The 16,656-nt window shown below is 35.7% G+C and overlaps 1 protein-coding gene across 1 annotated transcript in view; it reads right to left on the reverse strand.

Moving 5' to 3' along the window:
- The window catches only part of LOC138713085 (sodium-dependent proline transporter-like), a 141,757-nt gene that overhangs the window by 21,201 nt on the left and 103,900 nt on the right, over positions 1–16,656 (reverse strand). The window contains exons 7-8 of the mRNA XM_069844834.1: positions 14,989–15,092; positions 6,926–7,163 (exon numbers count right to left, since the gene is read on the reverse strand). Of these exons, the coding sequence (XP_069700935.1) occupies positions 6,926–7,163; positions 14,989–15,092 (342 nt within the window). The remainder of the gene's footprint in view (positions 1–6,925; positions 7,164–14,988; positions 15,093–16,656) is intronic.

A 16,656-nucleotide genomic window follows, 5' to 3' on the forward strand; every position in this document is an offset into this window, starting at 1 on the left:
GTGGAGTGTGTTACTGTATGGGATAGGAACATGGTCACTATGATTGAATGATGAGAAATCTATAAGAATTAATAATTACATTTTGTGGAACGGAAGAAATAAGAAACAGTAATTGAACTAGTGAATAAACAGTAATTTATTTATTTATTTATTTATTATTAATATTTGTGTGCTGAACAACAGCCAGAGGCCAATTATAGTTCAGCACAATACACAAACAGAAGATACAAAGGTGCAAAACAAAAATAAATAATATCTTAAATAACAAAAACATACATAAATAAAATTGAGTACAAACAGTAAAAACTAATAATCAAAACGAAACTAAACCTTAAAAGGATCTAAATTGTGCCCATGCAAATTGGCATGCAATAAAATAATAATAATAATAATAATAATAATAATAATAATAATAATAATAATGATTTATTTATTTATTTATTTAGAATATTAACGCGCAAAACAACAACACAAGGCCAATTACAGTAATAATAATAATAATAATAATAATAATGATTTATTTATTTATTTATTTATTTATTTATTTATTTATTTATTTATTTATTTATTTATTTATTTAGAATATTAATGTGCAAAACAACAGTTACAGTTTAGCACGATACAAAACAAAACAACAAATGATGATGAAAATGAATGATAGAAATGGCAGTGAGATGAAATACAATCAATATAATAGTCAACATTAATCATTGACCAAATGCAATAAAATAAATAGCACAAATAATTATTGAAATTAGTACAGTGAGATAATTAAAATAATGGCAATTAAATAAAATGAATTACAAATGAATTAATGAAATCATATAAATGAGCAATAATAATAATAATAATAATAATAATAATAGTAATAATAATAATAATAATAATAATAGACAAAAAACCGGAAGAAAGAAAGAAGGATATTAAACCAAGAAGGAACAAAGTTAATTTAATAAAGTAGGGGGAAACAAAGAAAACGAGAGAGATGAGATAATATAGGGACGAAGATGGGAGAATGTAGAAAAAACAACGCAAGAAAGAATTGGAAATTAAGCAAAGGAAGAGATGGATTAAATAAATGTGGAGGAATGGAAGAGAGAAAATAAAGAAATGAAATAGAAAGGAGAAAAAGGTGAAAATGGAAGAAATGTGCACAGGAGAGAGAGAGAGAGAGGAAGGCGAATTAAAGAGAGGAGAAAAGGAAGAAAATAGAGAAGAAGGAAGAAAGAAAATAAATGAAAGGAAAAGAAAGATGAAGGATAGGCCTACAAAGAAATAAGGACGGAAAGAGATGAAGGAAAAAGAAAGAAGGCGACACACGAGAGGAATGTAACACAGAATGAAACAAAGAAAGGTAACTTAAAGAATGAAAAGAAGGGGAATAATATGCAAATCGCAGAACACTTCCTGCCGCTGCTGGATGGTCGACTGACTCTGCAGCGCCAGGAACGAGGAAGGTGCCAGCCATCCCATCACCAGATCGAAACGTTCCATTCACTGGAAGACAGTCCTTCATTGTAGTCGTGACTAGGCTAGAACAAGTTCGCTCATCACAATGACGTCATCATGACATCAGTCTGAAGAAACGCGCAGCATCCTCCTCCAGTGACGTCATGACTCATGAGCACCACACGGTGGCGGAGTTGAGACATCATTTATCCTGTGTTGTCTCAAATCCCATTTCTGGCAGATATCAATTTTTGTCGAGTACTTGTACCTGCTTATAATGCAGTTTAACTGGCATTGACCCATTGGGACAGGCGGTTTATGGAATCCTTGTGACTGCGTGAAGAGTTTGTTATTCTTGAATCCCACGGCTGGGATTGTGAGGATGTTTGGGATTAGAAATGAAAGTTTGACAAACTTACATCTTTTGATTTCTGTCTTCATACCAAATACCGGAGAGCAGCAGTTTTGCGTGCGAACGACGCTGGTGCTGCTACCTACCTGCCCGTGTGGAGATACTCGCGAAACAAGCTGTAATCAACTGCAATGTATATTGTTGCTGAGCTAGTTAATAGTTTTATTAATTAGTACTAGTGTTAAAATGTCAGGGTGTATATGTGCTGTTTATAATTGTGACAATTGCAGCATTACAAATTGCTCCAAATCGTACTTTCGATTTCCGACAGTTCATAAAACGTGAGTCAACAACATTCGTTATTAGGCCTAATGCCTTTGTCTCTGTGTTGATAGAACAATAAAAATTAGCTTTTTTATTTAGGCCTAATAAATGAATAGAAGTTAAAATATATTGGAAATTTTAAGGTTTTATCAAATTAAGTTTTATTGTTGTCTACATGCCTTTACAAGCATCAGAATACTACCATTTTTATTTTTACAGTTGTCAGCAATGGGTATATTAAGCATTATTGTAAATTCATTCCTAATATCAGAACTGATTTTGTTTCACTAAAGCAAAGAAAAAATATGTAACAATTAATAATTACAGAAAGTAATATGAAGTATGCAATATTCTCATAATACGCAGCTCTGATAAAAGGTAATCATTTTACATTAAATACTATTCAACATTTCTTAAATGTTTCATATATTATTCCACATTAGTAAGTCACGTTTTAAACAATAGTCCGAATCCCGCTATGTTAATATTTGTATATGTGGACGTAATTCCATCCCCCTCCGCTAGATGCCAGGCCCGCGATATTTCGCACTCAAGCCAATGCTATTAGTATACAGTTGTCCGGTATTATTATAGTAAGGTATTTGTTCATACTCCACACATTTAAATTTAACAAGGCTTGGCCTTCTCGTTAATTGTTTCATAATCGCTTCCTCATTCCAGGAGGCCTGGTCTTCAGACAACAATGCAATTGACAGTTGAATGATTCACACATCAGTATGACGCCAATGAGTTGTTTGAAATTCCAATGAATAATGATATTTGTCATTACAGATAATTGGATGCATTTGGAAATGGATATCGCAGTTAAGTACATTAGAATTTGAGTATGTTAAATTAACTGATTCTACCTTTATAATCCCCGATTTATTCAATATCTCCATTTGTGTACGAATAATAACGAACTCATTTTCATATCGCATTCGTTTCTCCTTTGTTTTATCACGGCTGGCTGGATTCAAACGACTTTGTTTTATTCCTCGAATGAGTCCGATTGGAATCACTAACATTTCTATAATCTCTGACTCATATGATTTGCCTAATGAAAAAAAAATGTTATGTTTTATTTAACGACGCTCGCAACTGCAGATGTTATATCAGCGTCGCCTGATGTGCCGAAATTTTGTCCCGCAGGAGTTCTTTTACATGCCAGTAAATCTATTGACATGAGCCTGTCGCATTTAAGCTCACTTAAATGCCATCGACCTGGCCCGGGATCGAACCCGCAACCTCGGGCATAGAAGTCCAGCGCTATACCAACTCGCCAACCAGGTCGACTTGCCTAATGATTTCATTTTTATTTATTTATTTATTTATTTATTTATTTATTTATTTATTTATTTATTTATTTTTTAGTTTCAAGGTGTTTTTATTAAAAGTACCAGGTCTCTTGGACCCTTGCCTATGATTTCATTTGGTGTCCTCAGAAGTAGCTTCGTTCTTTATCGATAGAGTGCAGCACTCGTCAGTTCCTTGGCCAGCTGTTATTAGGAAGAGGATTGCTTTGTTTTTTTTTTGTTTCTCCATGGTGTCTATATGACCTTGTGCACCCATAAATTCAGGTCAGAAAGGGTTAAACACATCATAATGTCAGTAATCCAAGGCCTATAGTAATCAATGACGTCACCGTGCTAACGGAAAGTGTGATCAGGTTTTTGGAATGGCGTGCGTATAAATGTTTCATGTAAAAAAAAATTGGTGCCCCATCAGGCTCGTGGTAGAGGGCTTATAATTGAAGTAGTATAAGGTAGAAATTATCGAAATAAAGTTAGTAGTGACATCGTATTCTTCATACGGAGAAATATTAGTCTGACAAGTGAAATAGCCTAAGTCCAAAGTACATACATAAATCCACAGTAATAGAGTGTTAGAAGTTTGAGTACAATATTATTTTCGTTCGCTCGTTTTGTACTTAGTATTAGTATTAGTATTTTTTAACCTGGTAGAGATAAGGCCGTCAGGCCTTCTCTGCCCCTCTACCAGGAGATTCCAACTATAATATGAAGAATAAAATTACGATTAGTATTAAATTTACAATTACGAGTACAAATTAAAATTACAATTAGTATTAAATTTACTATTACAGTTACAATAAAAATCAAAGTACGGAAAGATTATCTGACTAATGAAAGCTAGATAATTTATCAACAGTAATCTCACTAGACGTTTTGATTTATCTAGAGAAAATTAAAACTCGAGTGGGATTTAATTGACTATTACACGATTAGAAGAAAGTATATAAAGATTAGAAGTAACGAAGTACTCCAATACAATAAAATATTAATTGACTTACGAAAATACAACTGTCTTCAAAAGTATTATTGTACCATCTCAACATTACAAATATTACGCTAGATGCATGCTAGATGGCAGTAGTGTCTTTATACAGACACTGTAATGATTACTATTCAATAAATCTTAATATTAAACAATCCCTGATACGTGACTATCCATAATATCATATAGCAGAAGTTCTTTTTATCCTCTCAGAGCAGAAGCTATAACATAACCTAACTAATATACACAAGTGTTAGAAAAGTTTTAATTAACGACGATGACATAAAAAATAAACATGAATAATTTTAAAAGGAATAATTATTGAATGTACAATTTTCAAATTTGAATGTGGTTGGTGGTTCAATTGATGTTATATTGGACGTGTGCATAATAGAAGTGGAACTCGTTGATTTAGGCCTACATGGTGTATTCAACTTATTTAGGATTTCCGAATGGTGCTCTTCATTTATTTGTAAATCGGATTTCAGAAGATGCATAGGTATGATCAGTGATTTTTATTAATTCTTGTTCTTGAATGCCAATGCGAGTCATATTTGAAACTGCTGTGCATCGACTGGAGTGGTTTGTAATTTTATATATATTTTTGACGTCCAGACCAGCGCAGTTTCAAATGTTGGCAAACAAAGAAACAAATGCTAGGGACGCGATAAAATTAAACAAATGCTAGGGACGCGATAAAATTAAACAAATGCTAGGGACGCGATAAGTAGCCATGATTGGTTGAAATACGTCCTTTCGTACCGTTTTATTGGTCAAAAGTAGTATGACGTAGTAAGAGTGTAATAGTCATAGAAAAACAAATAATATTTTATATTTACTGAATTACAAATTAAACCTAGAATAACAAAATTGTATAGTGATGAAATTACTGGATATTGAAATATTTTGTGATAGATTAAAGAAACTATTTACAAGAAATCAATTACTGACCAAGTGCCTAGTAAGTTTGCGTTTGCATTCAATTTTATTTCGACAGTCCCTGATGCTAGCAGGTAGCGAATTCCAGAGTCTTGGCAGGGCTATTGTGAAAGAGGATGAGTATGAGGAGGTGCGATGGGATGGTATTGTACTTAGTGAAGCAAGTCAGGTGCCGCTGCTGCACTTGGACAGTCAGTCTACGTGGCTAATCCATCACACATATTTCAGCATAAATAGTGGAAATTGTTACTAGAATTTTAAAATGTAAGAAACTCAAAACCCTGCTTTTCTCAAACAAGGTTTTTTTTTTTTTACTTACAACACTTGACGACCAAAGAGTCCACACCTGTGGAGTAACGGTCAGCGCGTCTGGCCGCGAAACCAGGTGGCCCGGGTTCGAATCCCGGTCGGGGCAGGTTACCTGGTTGAGGTTTTTCCGGGGTTTTCCCTCAACCCAATACGAGCAAATCCTGGGTAACTTTCGGTGATGGGCCCCGGACTCATTTCACCGGCATTATCACCTTCATTTCATTCAGACGCTAAATAACCTAGATGTTGAAACTTTCTTATTTACTTACTTACTGGCTTTTAAGGAACCCGGAGGTTCATTGCCGCCCTCACATAAGCCCGCCATTGGTCCCTATCCTGAGCAAGATTAATCCAGTCTCTATCATCATATCCCACCTCCCTCAAATCCATTTTAATATTATCTTCCCATCTACGTCTCGGCCTCCCTAAAGGTCTTTTCCCCTCTGGCCTCCCAACTAACACTCTATATGCATTTCTGGATTCGCCGATACGTTCTACATGCCCTGCCCATCTCAAACGTCTGGATTTAATGTTCCTAATTATGTCACGTGAAGAATACAATGCGTGCAGTTCTGTGTTGTGTAACTTTCTCCATTCTCCTGTAACTTCATCCATCTTAGCCCCAAATATTTTCCTAAGAACCTTATTCTCAAACACCCTTAATCTATGTTTCTCTCTCAAAGTGAGAGTCCAAGTTTCACAACCATAAAGAACAACCGGTAATATAACTGTTTTATAAATTCTAAATTTCACATTTTTTGACAGCAGACTAGATGACAAAAGCTTCTCAACAGGCATTTCCCATATTTATTCTGTGTTTAATTTCCTCCCGAGTGTCATTTATATTTGTTACTGTTGCTCCAAGATATTTTAATTTTTCCACCTTTTCGAAGGATAAATCTCCAACTTTTATAGTTCCATTTCGTATAATATTCTGGTCACGAGACATAATCATATACTTTGTCTTTTCAGGATTTACTTCCAAACCTATCTCTTTACTTGCTTCCAGTAAAATTCCCGTGTTTTCCCTAATCGTTTGTGTATTTTCTCCTAGCATATTCACATCATCCGCATAGAGAAGCAGCTGATGTAACCCGTTCAATTCCAAACCCTCTCTGTTATCCTGAACTTTCCTAATGGCATACTCTAGAGCAAAGTTAAAAAGTAAAGGTGATAGTGCATCTCCCTGCAGATGTTGATACAGCGTCGTAAAATAACCCAATAAAAAATAAAAACGAACAAACAAGCCATACTGACCTCGCTGTCCAGTCCGAGGACGAACAGCATGAGGAAAAACAATATGGACCAGAGCTGAGGTACCGGGAGTCGAAGCAGAGCCTCCGGGTACGCGACAAAGGCCAGGCCGGGTCCCTCTTTGACGACCAGTTCAATAGGCACTTGGAGGTCGTGAGCCATGGCGCCGAGGATGGAGAAGGTGACCATCCCGGAGATGATGCTGGTGACCGTGTCCAGCACACTCACCACTAAGGCATCCCTGCAAGCAAGCAGTGCACTTCCTCAGTTTACATCGAAGATTCATCTGCATTAAAAAATGCGAAAATATAAAAAAGCCTTGAAAATATGTACTTAAATATGCTCTGAAAATTAAAAAGTAAGCTGGCTATGGAACGTTTTGGGACACTTTTAATGAGAAATTCGGGTAACTTGTAACTAAACTTCTACTTTAAAAAATTCCGAAAAGTATCAAATTATTTCACATGTGTTAATGCAACTGCTTTGCAATACTTTAAATGCCAATAAACTGTAAGGGAGGTTTCCCACTGCAGCAACTATCAAACCGTGTTGCCAACACATAAATTGTATTCCCGTCAGTCCAACACCTAGAATTCCGCCAGAATCCGTCAAAATATTGTGAGTTTATTTCAACTCAACAATAGGATTTTATTCTTCCAACAATAATTCCTTTCTACAATTCACTTTAAACGCTCTCGTCAACAATAGGTTTTTCACTCAACACAGGATTCGTTATAGCACTCCACTGACGGCAATGACACTTTACTTGGACTATTACGAACAACAATGAACTGTTAATCTTAACTAATATTTACAAAGCACTATTTACAAATCAGAAATATCAGTTTTCAGTTCACAGTTCTTCTAGCTCAGTCACTCGAGTTCACAGTATCTCGAACCACAGACCTTCAGAGACAGTTCACTGTACTCGAACTCAGGTCCCTCCAACTGCGGTCCACTGCACTCGAACTCAGGTCCCTCCAACTGCGGTCCACTGCACTCGAACTCAGGCCTTCGGATGCTGAAACAGTTGCGGACGCACACTCGAGCCGAACTCCGGTACACAAGGCTGGCTTTCTTGCTCTGTTCACTGGCTTACTGACTGAACTAATCATGAATGACACACACACTCCTTCGCGTCCGTAATTTATAACCACAGCAACGTAACCGAGAGACTTCGAATTCGCGATTTTTCCACTTCTGGAAGAGTCGGGAAGGTCCATTCCCCCTTACTCCGCATGCAGCAGTTGCGCGTGCACTCTCCCCTCGTCGCATGGGCCCTTTCCCCTCTCCGCCGCGCGCCGCCCCACAGCGTCCGTGTAGCCCGCGCGATATGCTCTCTCGCGGGACGCTGTTCGTGAGTTCGAATCTCACGTCGCTGTCACAATATAAAAGGCCCACTCAATATATCTATACTGTATACCAATAAAAAGTAAATTTTAACACAGCTTACTTAATAATCTTGATTAAAATAAAAATGTCATGGTACGGCACGGCGAGGGTTGTTAAAAGAAAAAGTAAAATCCCCCAAAAATTAAAGAATTAAAAATTACAGTTGCACAGAAAGTCAAAAGGTGATGTAAATCGTAATTTCCGCCAGCAAATCCGTCATCCGTCAAAGCCATTCTTTTTCCGTCCGCTACGTTGAAATTCCGTCAGTTTTGACGGAATTTCTGTCCAGTTGCCAACACTGTATCAAACACAACTTTATCGAAATTGAGTTGTAGTTGCATGTTAATTGCTTTGAAAATTCATATCTGTATTCTTCCTTGATTCACAGTAACATGAGGTGGGGGGGCTTTGACCTGATGTCGACGGACGGTATTTATAGTGACGCGACTTTGCTAATTTCTCCACTTTGACAAACGAGGGTCACTTACCTTGCAGGGTTCCGAACCTACGACCATGCCTTCCATACATACGAGTATAACGTCCAAGTTTTAAGTCCCTGACTCAGATTTAAACAGTGGACCTTGAAGAAATGAATGAATTGTAAGTAGGAAGTGTATTTACAGATGCCAATGTGGGCATGCCAGTTGCGGCCATTTCTTCGGCATCTGGCAAATCATTGTTCATGGCAAGCGTGCGTGCCATCAGTTTAATTAAACCTGTTCAAGTTAATTCCGTTTACTACTAGCCTACGCGATCGCTGTGTTGATTGTGTTTCTTGTCGCATTTATTTTCTAGTGCACTCAAGTGGGTACACGAGTGTGAGGTTTCACGCTTCACGATGCGTGAGTTGTGTGAAGGTGTTCATTTTATCCGCATGGCGAAATGGAAAGTTCCAAAAATATCATAACTCCTATAGTCCGTTTTGAGATTAAGGGTAACAGTGGAGTCCTCTATAATCATCAGGGAACGGATTTATATGGACTAAAAATATATGAAATATGTAAATATATATGTAGTTATTTTTACCAAAATATGGAATTAAATATGGATTTTTACCAAAATATGGAATTAAATATGGACTTAAAATTATAAAAAAATATGACTATGTACGTTAAATATTGGTACATTTTAATCAAACTAAACAAAAAATATAATGGACGTACCTTATCTTCCAATGTAGTTTCAACAAAACACAATTTTTATTGTCTGTTACCATAACAATAGGTTACAAACATTTCTTTCAAGTGCTGAAAAGTGAATCTTCTTCTATTGTCTCTGAGGATAGATTTATACTGACTAAAAGAGCGTTCGACGTCACAAGAAGTAACTGGTACATAATTCAATTTCACAATGTCTGCTGGGGATAAGTCCAAGTTAATCTTCACTGTTGATTCACCACTCATCACAGCAACAACCTTTTGTAGTTCTTCATATCCAGGGTTTTTTGAAAGTACAGTGTCCACCTTAGCTCTTACTGCATCTGCAACTTTACCTCTACCACGATTCAGTTGTTCCACAGTACTATTTATAATTTCAAAACTTTCAGATAGTGAAAGGTGCCTATTTTGGAGACTTTTGAGCGTTTTTATGATGCATGAAAATGTATGCTGAATGTGAGCTAAGTCATTCTTCACACTTATGTCACAGGTAACTGTTTTCGCAGTATCAATTGAGACTGCATCTTCAGAGTCCAATGCAAGGAGAACATTGTTAATAGAGTCTATATGTTCGGCATAATATTCAACTGCTTCTAGCCATGTACCCCATCTAGTTAAAATTGGCTTTGGTGGCAATGGAATTTCAGGGTACATTTCTTTCAACACGTTAACTCTACTGGGAGCTTTGAGAAATACTTTTTTCACTGATGAAATCAACAAATCTACTTTAGGGAAATTGTCTCTGACCACTTCTGCCACACGATGAAATGCATGCGCCACACAAGTAAAATGAGTCAATTTAGGATATACAACAGATAATGCTTGTCCAGCTTTGACCATATAAGGGGCAGCATCGCTAATAAAGAATAACACATTATCGTACATAATACCCTTTGGCCACAGGATACCCATAGCTTCGTTGAACAGTTTAACTATAGTTTTGTTATTGCACTTTTCTAGAACATCACAATGTAAAAGAATTCGTTCAGAATATTGTTCACTTAACAAACCGATAACTACATTACCAACAAGTCTACCTTCTTTGTCGGGAGTCTCATCAATGGAAACCCAAATTGAACTATCTTTAATTTCATCTCTTATCTTCTGTATTGTCTCATCGTAGATGGATGGAGCATACGTCTTCCTAAGTGTTGACTCATCCGGGATTGTATGTTGAGTATATTTTTCAAGGAATTCCCTGAAGACCTTATTCTTTAGTTTGTAGAGAGGAATATCAGCAGAGATGAGAGAACGGCACAGGTCGATGTTAAACTCAGATCTTACATTCGATGTTGTTGGTTGTGTTAAAAACAATTGTCTCTGCTTGGAATTTAGTTGTTTGTTGGCCTGATGTTTACTAGTTGTAATGTGTTGTTGCACCAGGAACTTTTGTGTAGATGATACTGCACACTGACACAAATTACAAAATAATATTTTATTGTCAGTTGATAAACCATCTTCTTTAAATTCTGAAATGTAACTTGTTAGTTTTGATTTTAAATTGACTGAATGACGTACTTTTGGCATATTTACCGTCTTTATAGTATGATTTACAAAACTGAACCTATGTGTACTCTGACTGGCATTTAACTGTTGAGCTGCACAACTGAAGTCTGTTAAAAATTTTAAATTAAATTAATACAGTTTTGTAACTTACTTTCCCATTGTTGATAGGACTGCTAATTTTCAAATAATTCTGATGTTAAAGGGATTACTGAACATGTGTTTAAATCTCTATTGTTGAAATGTATTTTTAAAAGTTAATGGAATTTTGTTTTGTTTTATTGTTAAACCTAATATAATATGGACTGTTTTATATGAAATATGGAAAATATATGGAAATTAACGAAAATATGTACTAAACTCTAAAATATGGAAAAATATGGAAAATAAAAGTAGGATTTTTCAACCCTACACATTGTGAAACATAAAGATAATGCAAAATATAAATTATATTAGCTTTATAAGTAAATATGTATTTACATATAAATCCTTTCCCTGATAATCATAAAATAGACTAAGTTTTGTCTGTTAGGCCGTTACCAACTTAGACCTGTAAATTGAACTTGACGTGATTGTTAAACCGATGCTGTGTTGAGTTTCATTAGAGGTTTTGCTTTCTCTTTAATTTTAATCTCCACTAAAATCTTTGAATGTTGCGATGGACAAACCTGTTTTTATAATTTATTACGAAAATACGTATTAAATACAGTAAAAATAAATTAATAGCTATTTATTTATCAATACGCAAAATAAGGCTTTAGCGAACGAATTCAGCTTTTCGGATGAGGCGAAAGCCTACTCCAAAATACGAGAAGAATCCGCTAAAGATTTTGCGTACGTGGTGCATACAATAGTTTTTAGTAAAAGCTCTCTAAATTATATAAAATAAATTAAAGTAAAAATAAATACACATTAGTATAAAAGGCATAGTCAGTCAATTGTCATATTCTCACCGCCATCTGATAACACAAAGAAACGATGTTGGCATATTATTAAAACCCTGTTAAAGTTGGTAAGACGATTGTCACTGCCTTCTGGATTCCAGTCGCGTATAGGTTATGTACGAATACAAATTTAGATGACGCTGCGTTGATTTTGTTTAAAACGGCGTTGATGGCAGTCCGAAAAGCAACTATTTCAGAGAGCATGTACTAAAAATCTATTATACAAATTAAAGCATAATGAACACATTGAATATTAAAACAAAATTAATTAATTAAATTAATTTAGTATCGTATGAGCAACACTCATTTTCAGGGGTTCAAAATTGCAGTGTTCAATTTTTCCTAAACGATTGTAGTCAGTTGTTTGGCGTGGTATTATTGTAGGTAGCATTTTGAGTACATGAGATCTTCATATCTCTCTATAATTTTTAATTTTCTCTAAAATAGTATCAATTTTTAATCATTTCAAAGTATATATATGTTTTTCTGCTTGTGTAACTTATTGTAGACCGCAGTTCTTGTTAAAAATTTGATTTCATTGGCAGTGATTCGGTGTTCATCATATTTACGTATGGTCCAAGGTTCACTTTCATACGTCAGAATAAATCTCGCCAATGTGTTATAGGCTTTGATTCTTGTATGTTATTAATTGTATTTATTACATAATTAAATCAATTTAGTTTTATAGAAATTTCTTCTTCTTTTCAAGCTAAAATGAGAACGTAAATATTTAAAACATGAGACCTGTTCTATAGCTTTATTTTATCTTACTCCCGAAAGATGAAACGCATTACTTGAGATTTATCAACTGAAATTTCTATCCTGTAGTTCTCAGAAATGAGTTGTAATTGAAAAACAGGATGTTGGAGGTCATCTTCGGAATCTGCTAGCAATACTATATTATGTAACTTTAAATTTGTACAGATATCATGTTCATCATCATCATCATCATCAACAAGATAGGCCATTTGGCCTGTTTCGTCTCTGAAGTTGTCTTCCCAACGACGCCTAGGTCTGCCGATATCACGCACTCCTGTTGAGCGATATTGCAGAACCTGTTTTACTAATCTTTCATCCGGCATCCGGGATATATGTTCCTTCCACTGAACTTGATTTTCTTCAATTCTCTTATTCAAACAAAAAATATTCAGATGTGCTCTTATATCTTCACTTCTAATATGATCTCTAAGAGTACAGCCAGCGACATATCTTAAGAATCTCATTTCGGCTGTCTCTATTATTCTTTTATCACTTCTGTTCATGGCCCAAGTCTCAGCTGCATAAGCCAATACTGGTACTGCCATTGTTTTATAAAATTTTAAAACCGTGTCTCTTCGTGTTTTGTTTTATAATGTTCGTTTTATGGTGCCACATATACTTTGAAATTTATGCACCTTTTGTTTGAGATCTCGCTCCTCATCGGAAGATATATCACACCCCAAATAATTAAAATGTCGCACCTGTTCTAATATCATATTGTTGAGGATAATTTTGGAGCGTATCTGATAGATAGATAGATAGATAGATAGATAGATAGATAGATAGATAGATAGATAGATAGATAGATAGATAGATAGATAGATAGATAGATAGATAGATAGATAGATAGATAGATAGACAGACAGACAGACAGACAGACAGACAGACAGACAGACAGACAGACAGACAGACAGACAGACAGACAGACAGACAGACAGACAGATAGATAGATAGATCTTTATTGTCGATGGCATAATGTATTCATAGACATGGTCAAATATATACAATTACAATGTAAAATAAGTCAAATATAAAAAAAAAAAAACATTATTCATTTCAACGGCCCATGCGTGCGTCCTCAAGACTGTAGGGACACAATTTTATTAATTTCGTTTTTATATAATTCTTAAATTTCAGAGAATTTTTTGTATATTTGATGTCATCAGGCAAACTGTTGTATATTTTGATACCAAAGACCATATAGGTTCTACTAGTGTTTGTAAGGTGGTGAACTGGAATAGTTAAACTATTTTTGTTACGAGTGTCGTAGGTATGGAAATCACAATTTTGATGAAAATCAGACAGATTTTTATAAATTAGTAGTAAAACATTAAAAATGTATAAACCATAAACAGTAAGAATATTATATTGTAAAAAATGTTCCCTACAAGAGGTCCTACTGTCAACACCCGCTATGCATCTGACAATACGCTTTTGAGCAATAAATATATCATTCAGCATGGTTCCAGATCCGCAAAAACAAATACCATATGAAAGCCTTGACTCGACGTGTGCGAAATAATAAGACATTCCCCAATAAAGGCCATGACCTTCGTTTTTTCATGAGAGACAGTTAGATTGTACTTGGACATTGTTTTGCTTAGCTGAAAGAGAGCTAGCCGCAGTTCGTCCTCCTTATCAGCAAAGACTACTTGGTCATCGGCAAATAGAATAGAATTTAAAATCGTCGATCCTACTTTAAAATCATACTTCAACTGCGCTTGCCATTCGGCTATTGCTGCGTCTAAATAAATATTAAAAAGTGTAGGCGGCAATGGGCAGCCCTGTCTTACTCCTAAATTGACATTTAAAATATTTTTAAGATTTCCTTTATCTATTCTGATGACCGTCCCTTCATACATTTGCCTTATCATTTCCACTAGATGTTCTGGATATCCTTTATGTAATAAAATGTCCCATAGCTTTTCTCGTAGTACCTTATCAAAAGCTTTTATATAGTCTATAAATAGCAGGAGTGTCTCTTGATTGAATTCTCTTCTTTTCTGAATTATTTGCTGTTCTCTTCACTTTTTTCCCGAAAATTTTCAAATATTGTCACCAGAAACCTGGGCCTGTCCAGTGCCAGTTAAAATTGGTTTTAATTTTTCATTTGACTTACAGCAAATCGTTTTAATCTTTTCAGTGTCGTTGAAGAAATATTAAACGAATCCACGCGCGTCGTTAATCGCTTGATGTCGGAGTTGTTGCATTAGTCGTTGGTCTGGTTTGTGGATCCTCAACGATATGCCCTCTTACTTGATTTATGTCCTCGGCCGGGCTCAGATCTCTGATGCAGTTTGTTCCAGCTCACCTGTATACGTTGTTACGGAAATCATTGTAGCTGCTGTACATGATGAGGCCGCCCATGGAGACGCTGAGAGAGAAGAACATCTGTCCTGCCGCCGCCTGCCACACCTGCAACACGCATAACAAAGCAATGTACATCTTGTAAAATCAGCAGTCCAACAATGTGAGATGGATGTAAGGATGTTTCAGATTTGAAATAAAAGTTTGATATTTCTTTTCACTTCCGTATTCATACTACCAGCATTCAAATTTAACAAGGCGGAGCCTTCTCGTCAGCTACGTCATAATCGTTTCCACGTGGATTCGGTTATTTTACGACGCTGTATCAACATCTAGGTTATTTACCGTCTGAATGAAATGAAGGTGATAATGCCGGTGAAATGAGTCCGGGGTCCAGCATCGAAAGCTACCCAGCATTTGCTCGTATTGGGTTGAGGGAAAATCCCGGAAAAAACCTCAACCGGGATTCGAATCCGGGCCACCTGGTTTCGCGGCCAGACGCGCTGATCGTTACTCCACAGGTGTGGACTATCGTTTCCACAATCCATGAAATAATATCATGCCATTAGAGAGAACTGGGTGCTTTTGGAAACTGATATCACAGTTAAGTAGATCTAGCAGGGAAACGTTCGTCGTTATAAAGAAAAAAAAAATGAAACCCTGGAAAATACAGAAAATTAGGCGATAGAGGATCATCGTGAAATTATATACACTGTGTCCCAAAAGTCATGGTGGGGTTTCAGAGGAGTATATTGTTTGAATGAATAGAGGTAGAAATGTAATATTGGTGTCAGATTAAAATAAAACTCTCAAAGTTTTTCGTCTATAAGTTTGAAGCACTGAGTCGTCCAAAGTGGATTTGTTCAGAGTCCAAAGAAATCAGTTCGTAAATGTGCCCAACAATTAGGACTTCCGAAAACAAGAGTTCAAAGAGCTTTAAAGAAACGTCTTCATCTGAGTCCTTATAAACTTCAATTGTTACATGCGCTTCATCCAGATGATTATCACAAAAATTATGAGTTTGCTGTGGATATGCTTAGTGAAATTAACAACGTCGAACAGTAGTTATTTCACAGTTCCAAATTTTTCCAGCCGCAAAACACATTGCACTTTTCTTGTATAAGCTTAATTGATTATAACAATGAAAATTATTGCATTTGTTTTACTGTTACCGTCTTTTGTTTCTTTCAGTGTCTCAAACTTACAGACGAAAAACTTTGAGAGTTTTTCTTTCATCTGGTGCCAATATTACATTTTCTACCTCTATTCATAAAAAATATAACCTTCTGAAACCCCACCATGACTTTTAGGACACAGATATTATTAAGACTATTAATCAATATCCAAGTTGCATTATTAATTCTAGAATCAGCAGCAGCCATTATTCAATTTTATGTATTTGCAGTTTTAAGAGCTTTGTATTCTAGAGAAGTAAAGTAATGACAAGACATTCAAACCATCCTTTTCATTTAGTTGATTAAAGATAATCGTCATGCACGATAACGTTAGTGGAGGTTTTTTTTTAGTAGGTTATTTATACGACGCTTTATCAACATCTCACGTTATTTAGCGTCTGAATGAGATGAAGGTGATAATGCCGGTGAAATGAGTCTGGGATCCAGCACCGAAAGTTACCCAGCATTTGCTCATATTGGGTTGAGGGGAAAACCCC

Source organism: Periplaneta americana, chromosome 14 (genome assembly GCF_040183065.1).
Source record: "Periplaneta americana isolate PAMFEO1 chromosome 14, P.americana_PAMFEO1_priV1, whole genome shotgun sequence".
Classification (NCBI taxonomy): Eukaryota; Metazoa; Arthropoda; class Insecta; order Blattodea; family Blattidae; genus Periplaneta; species Periplaneta americana.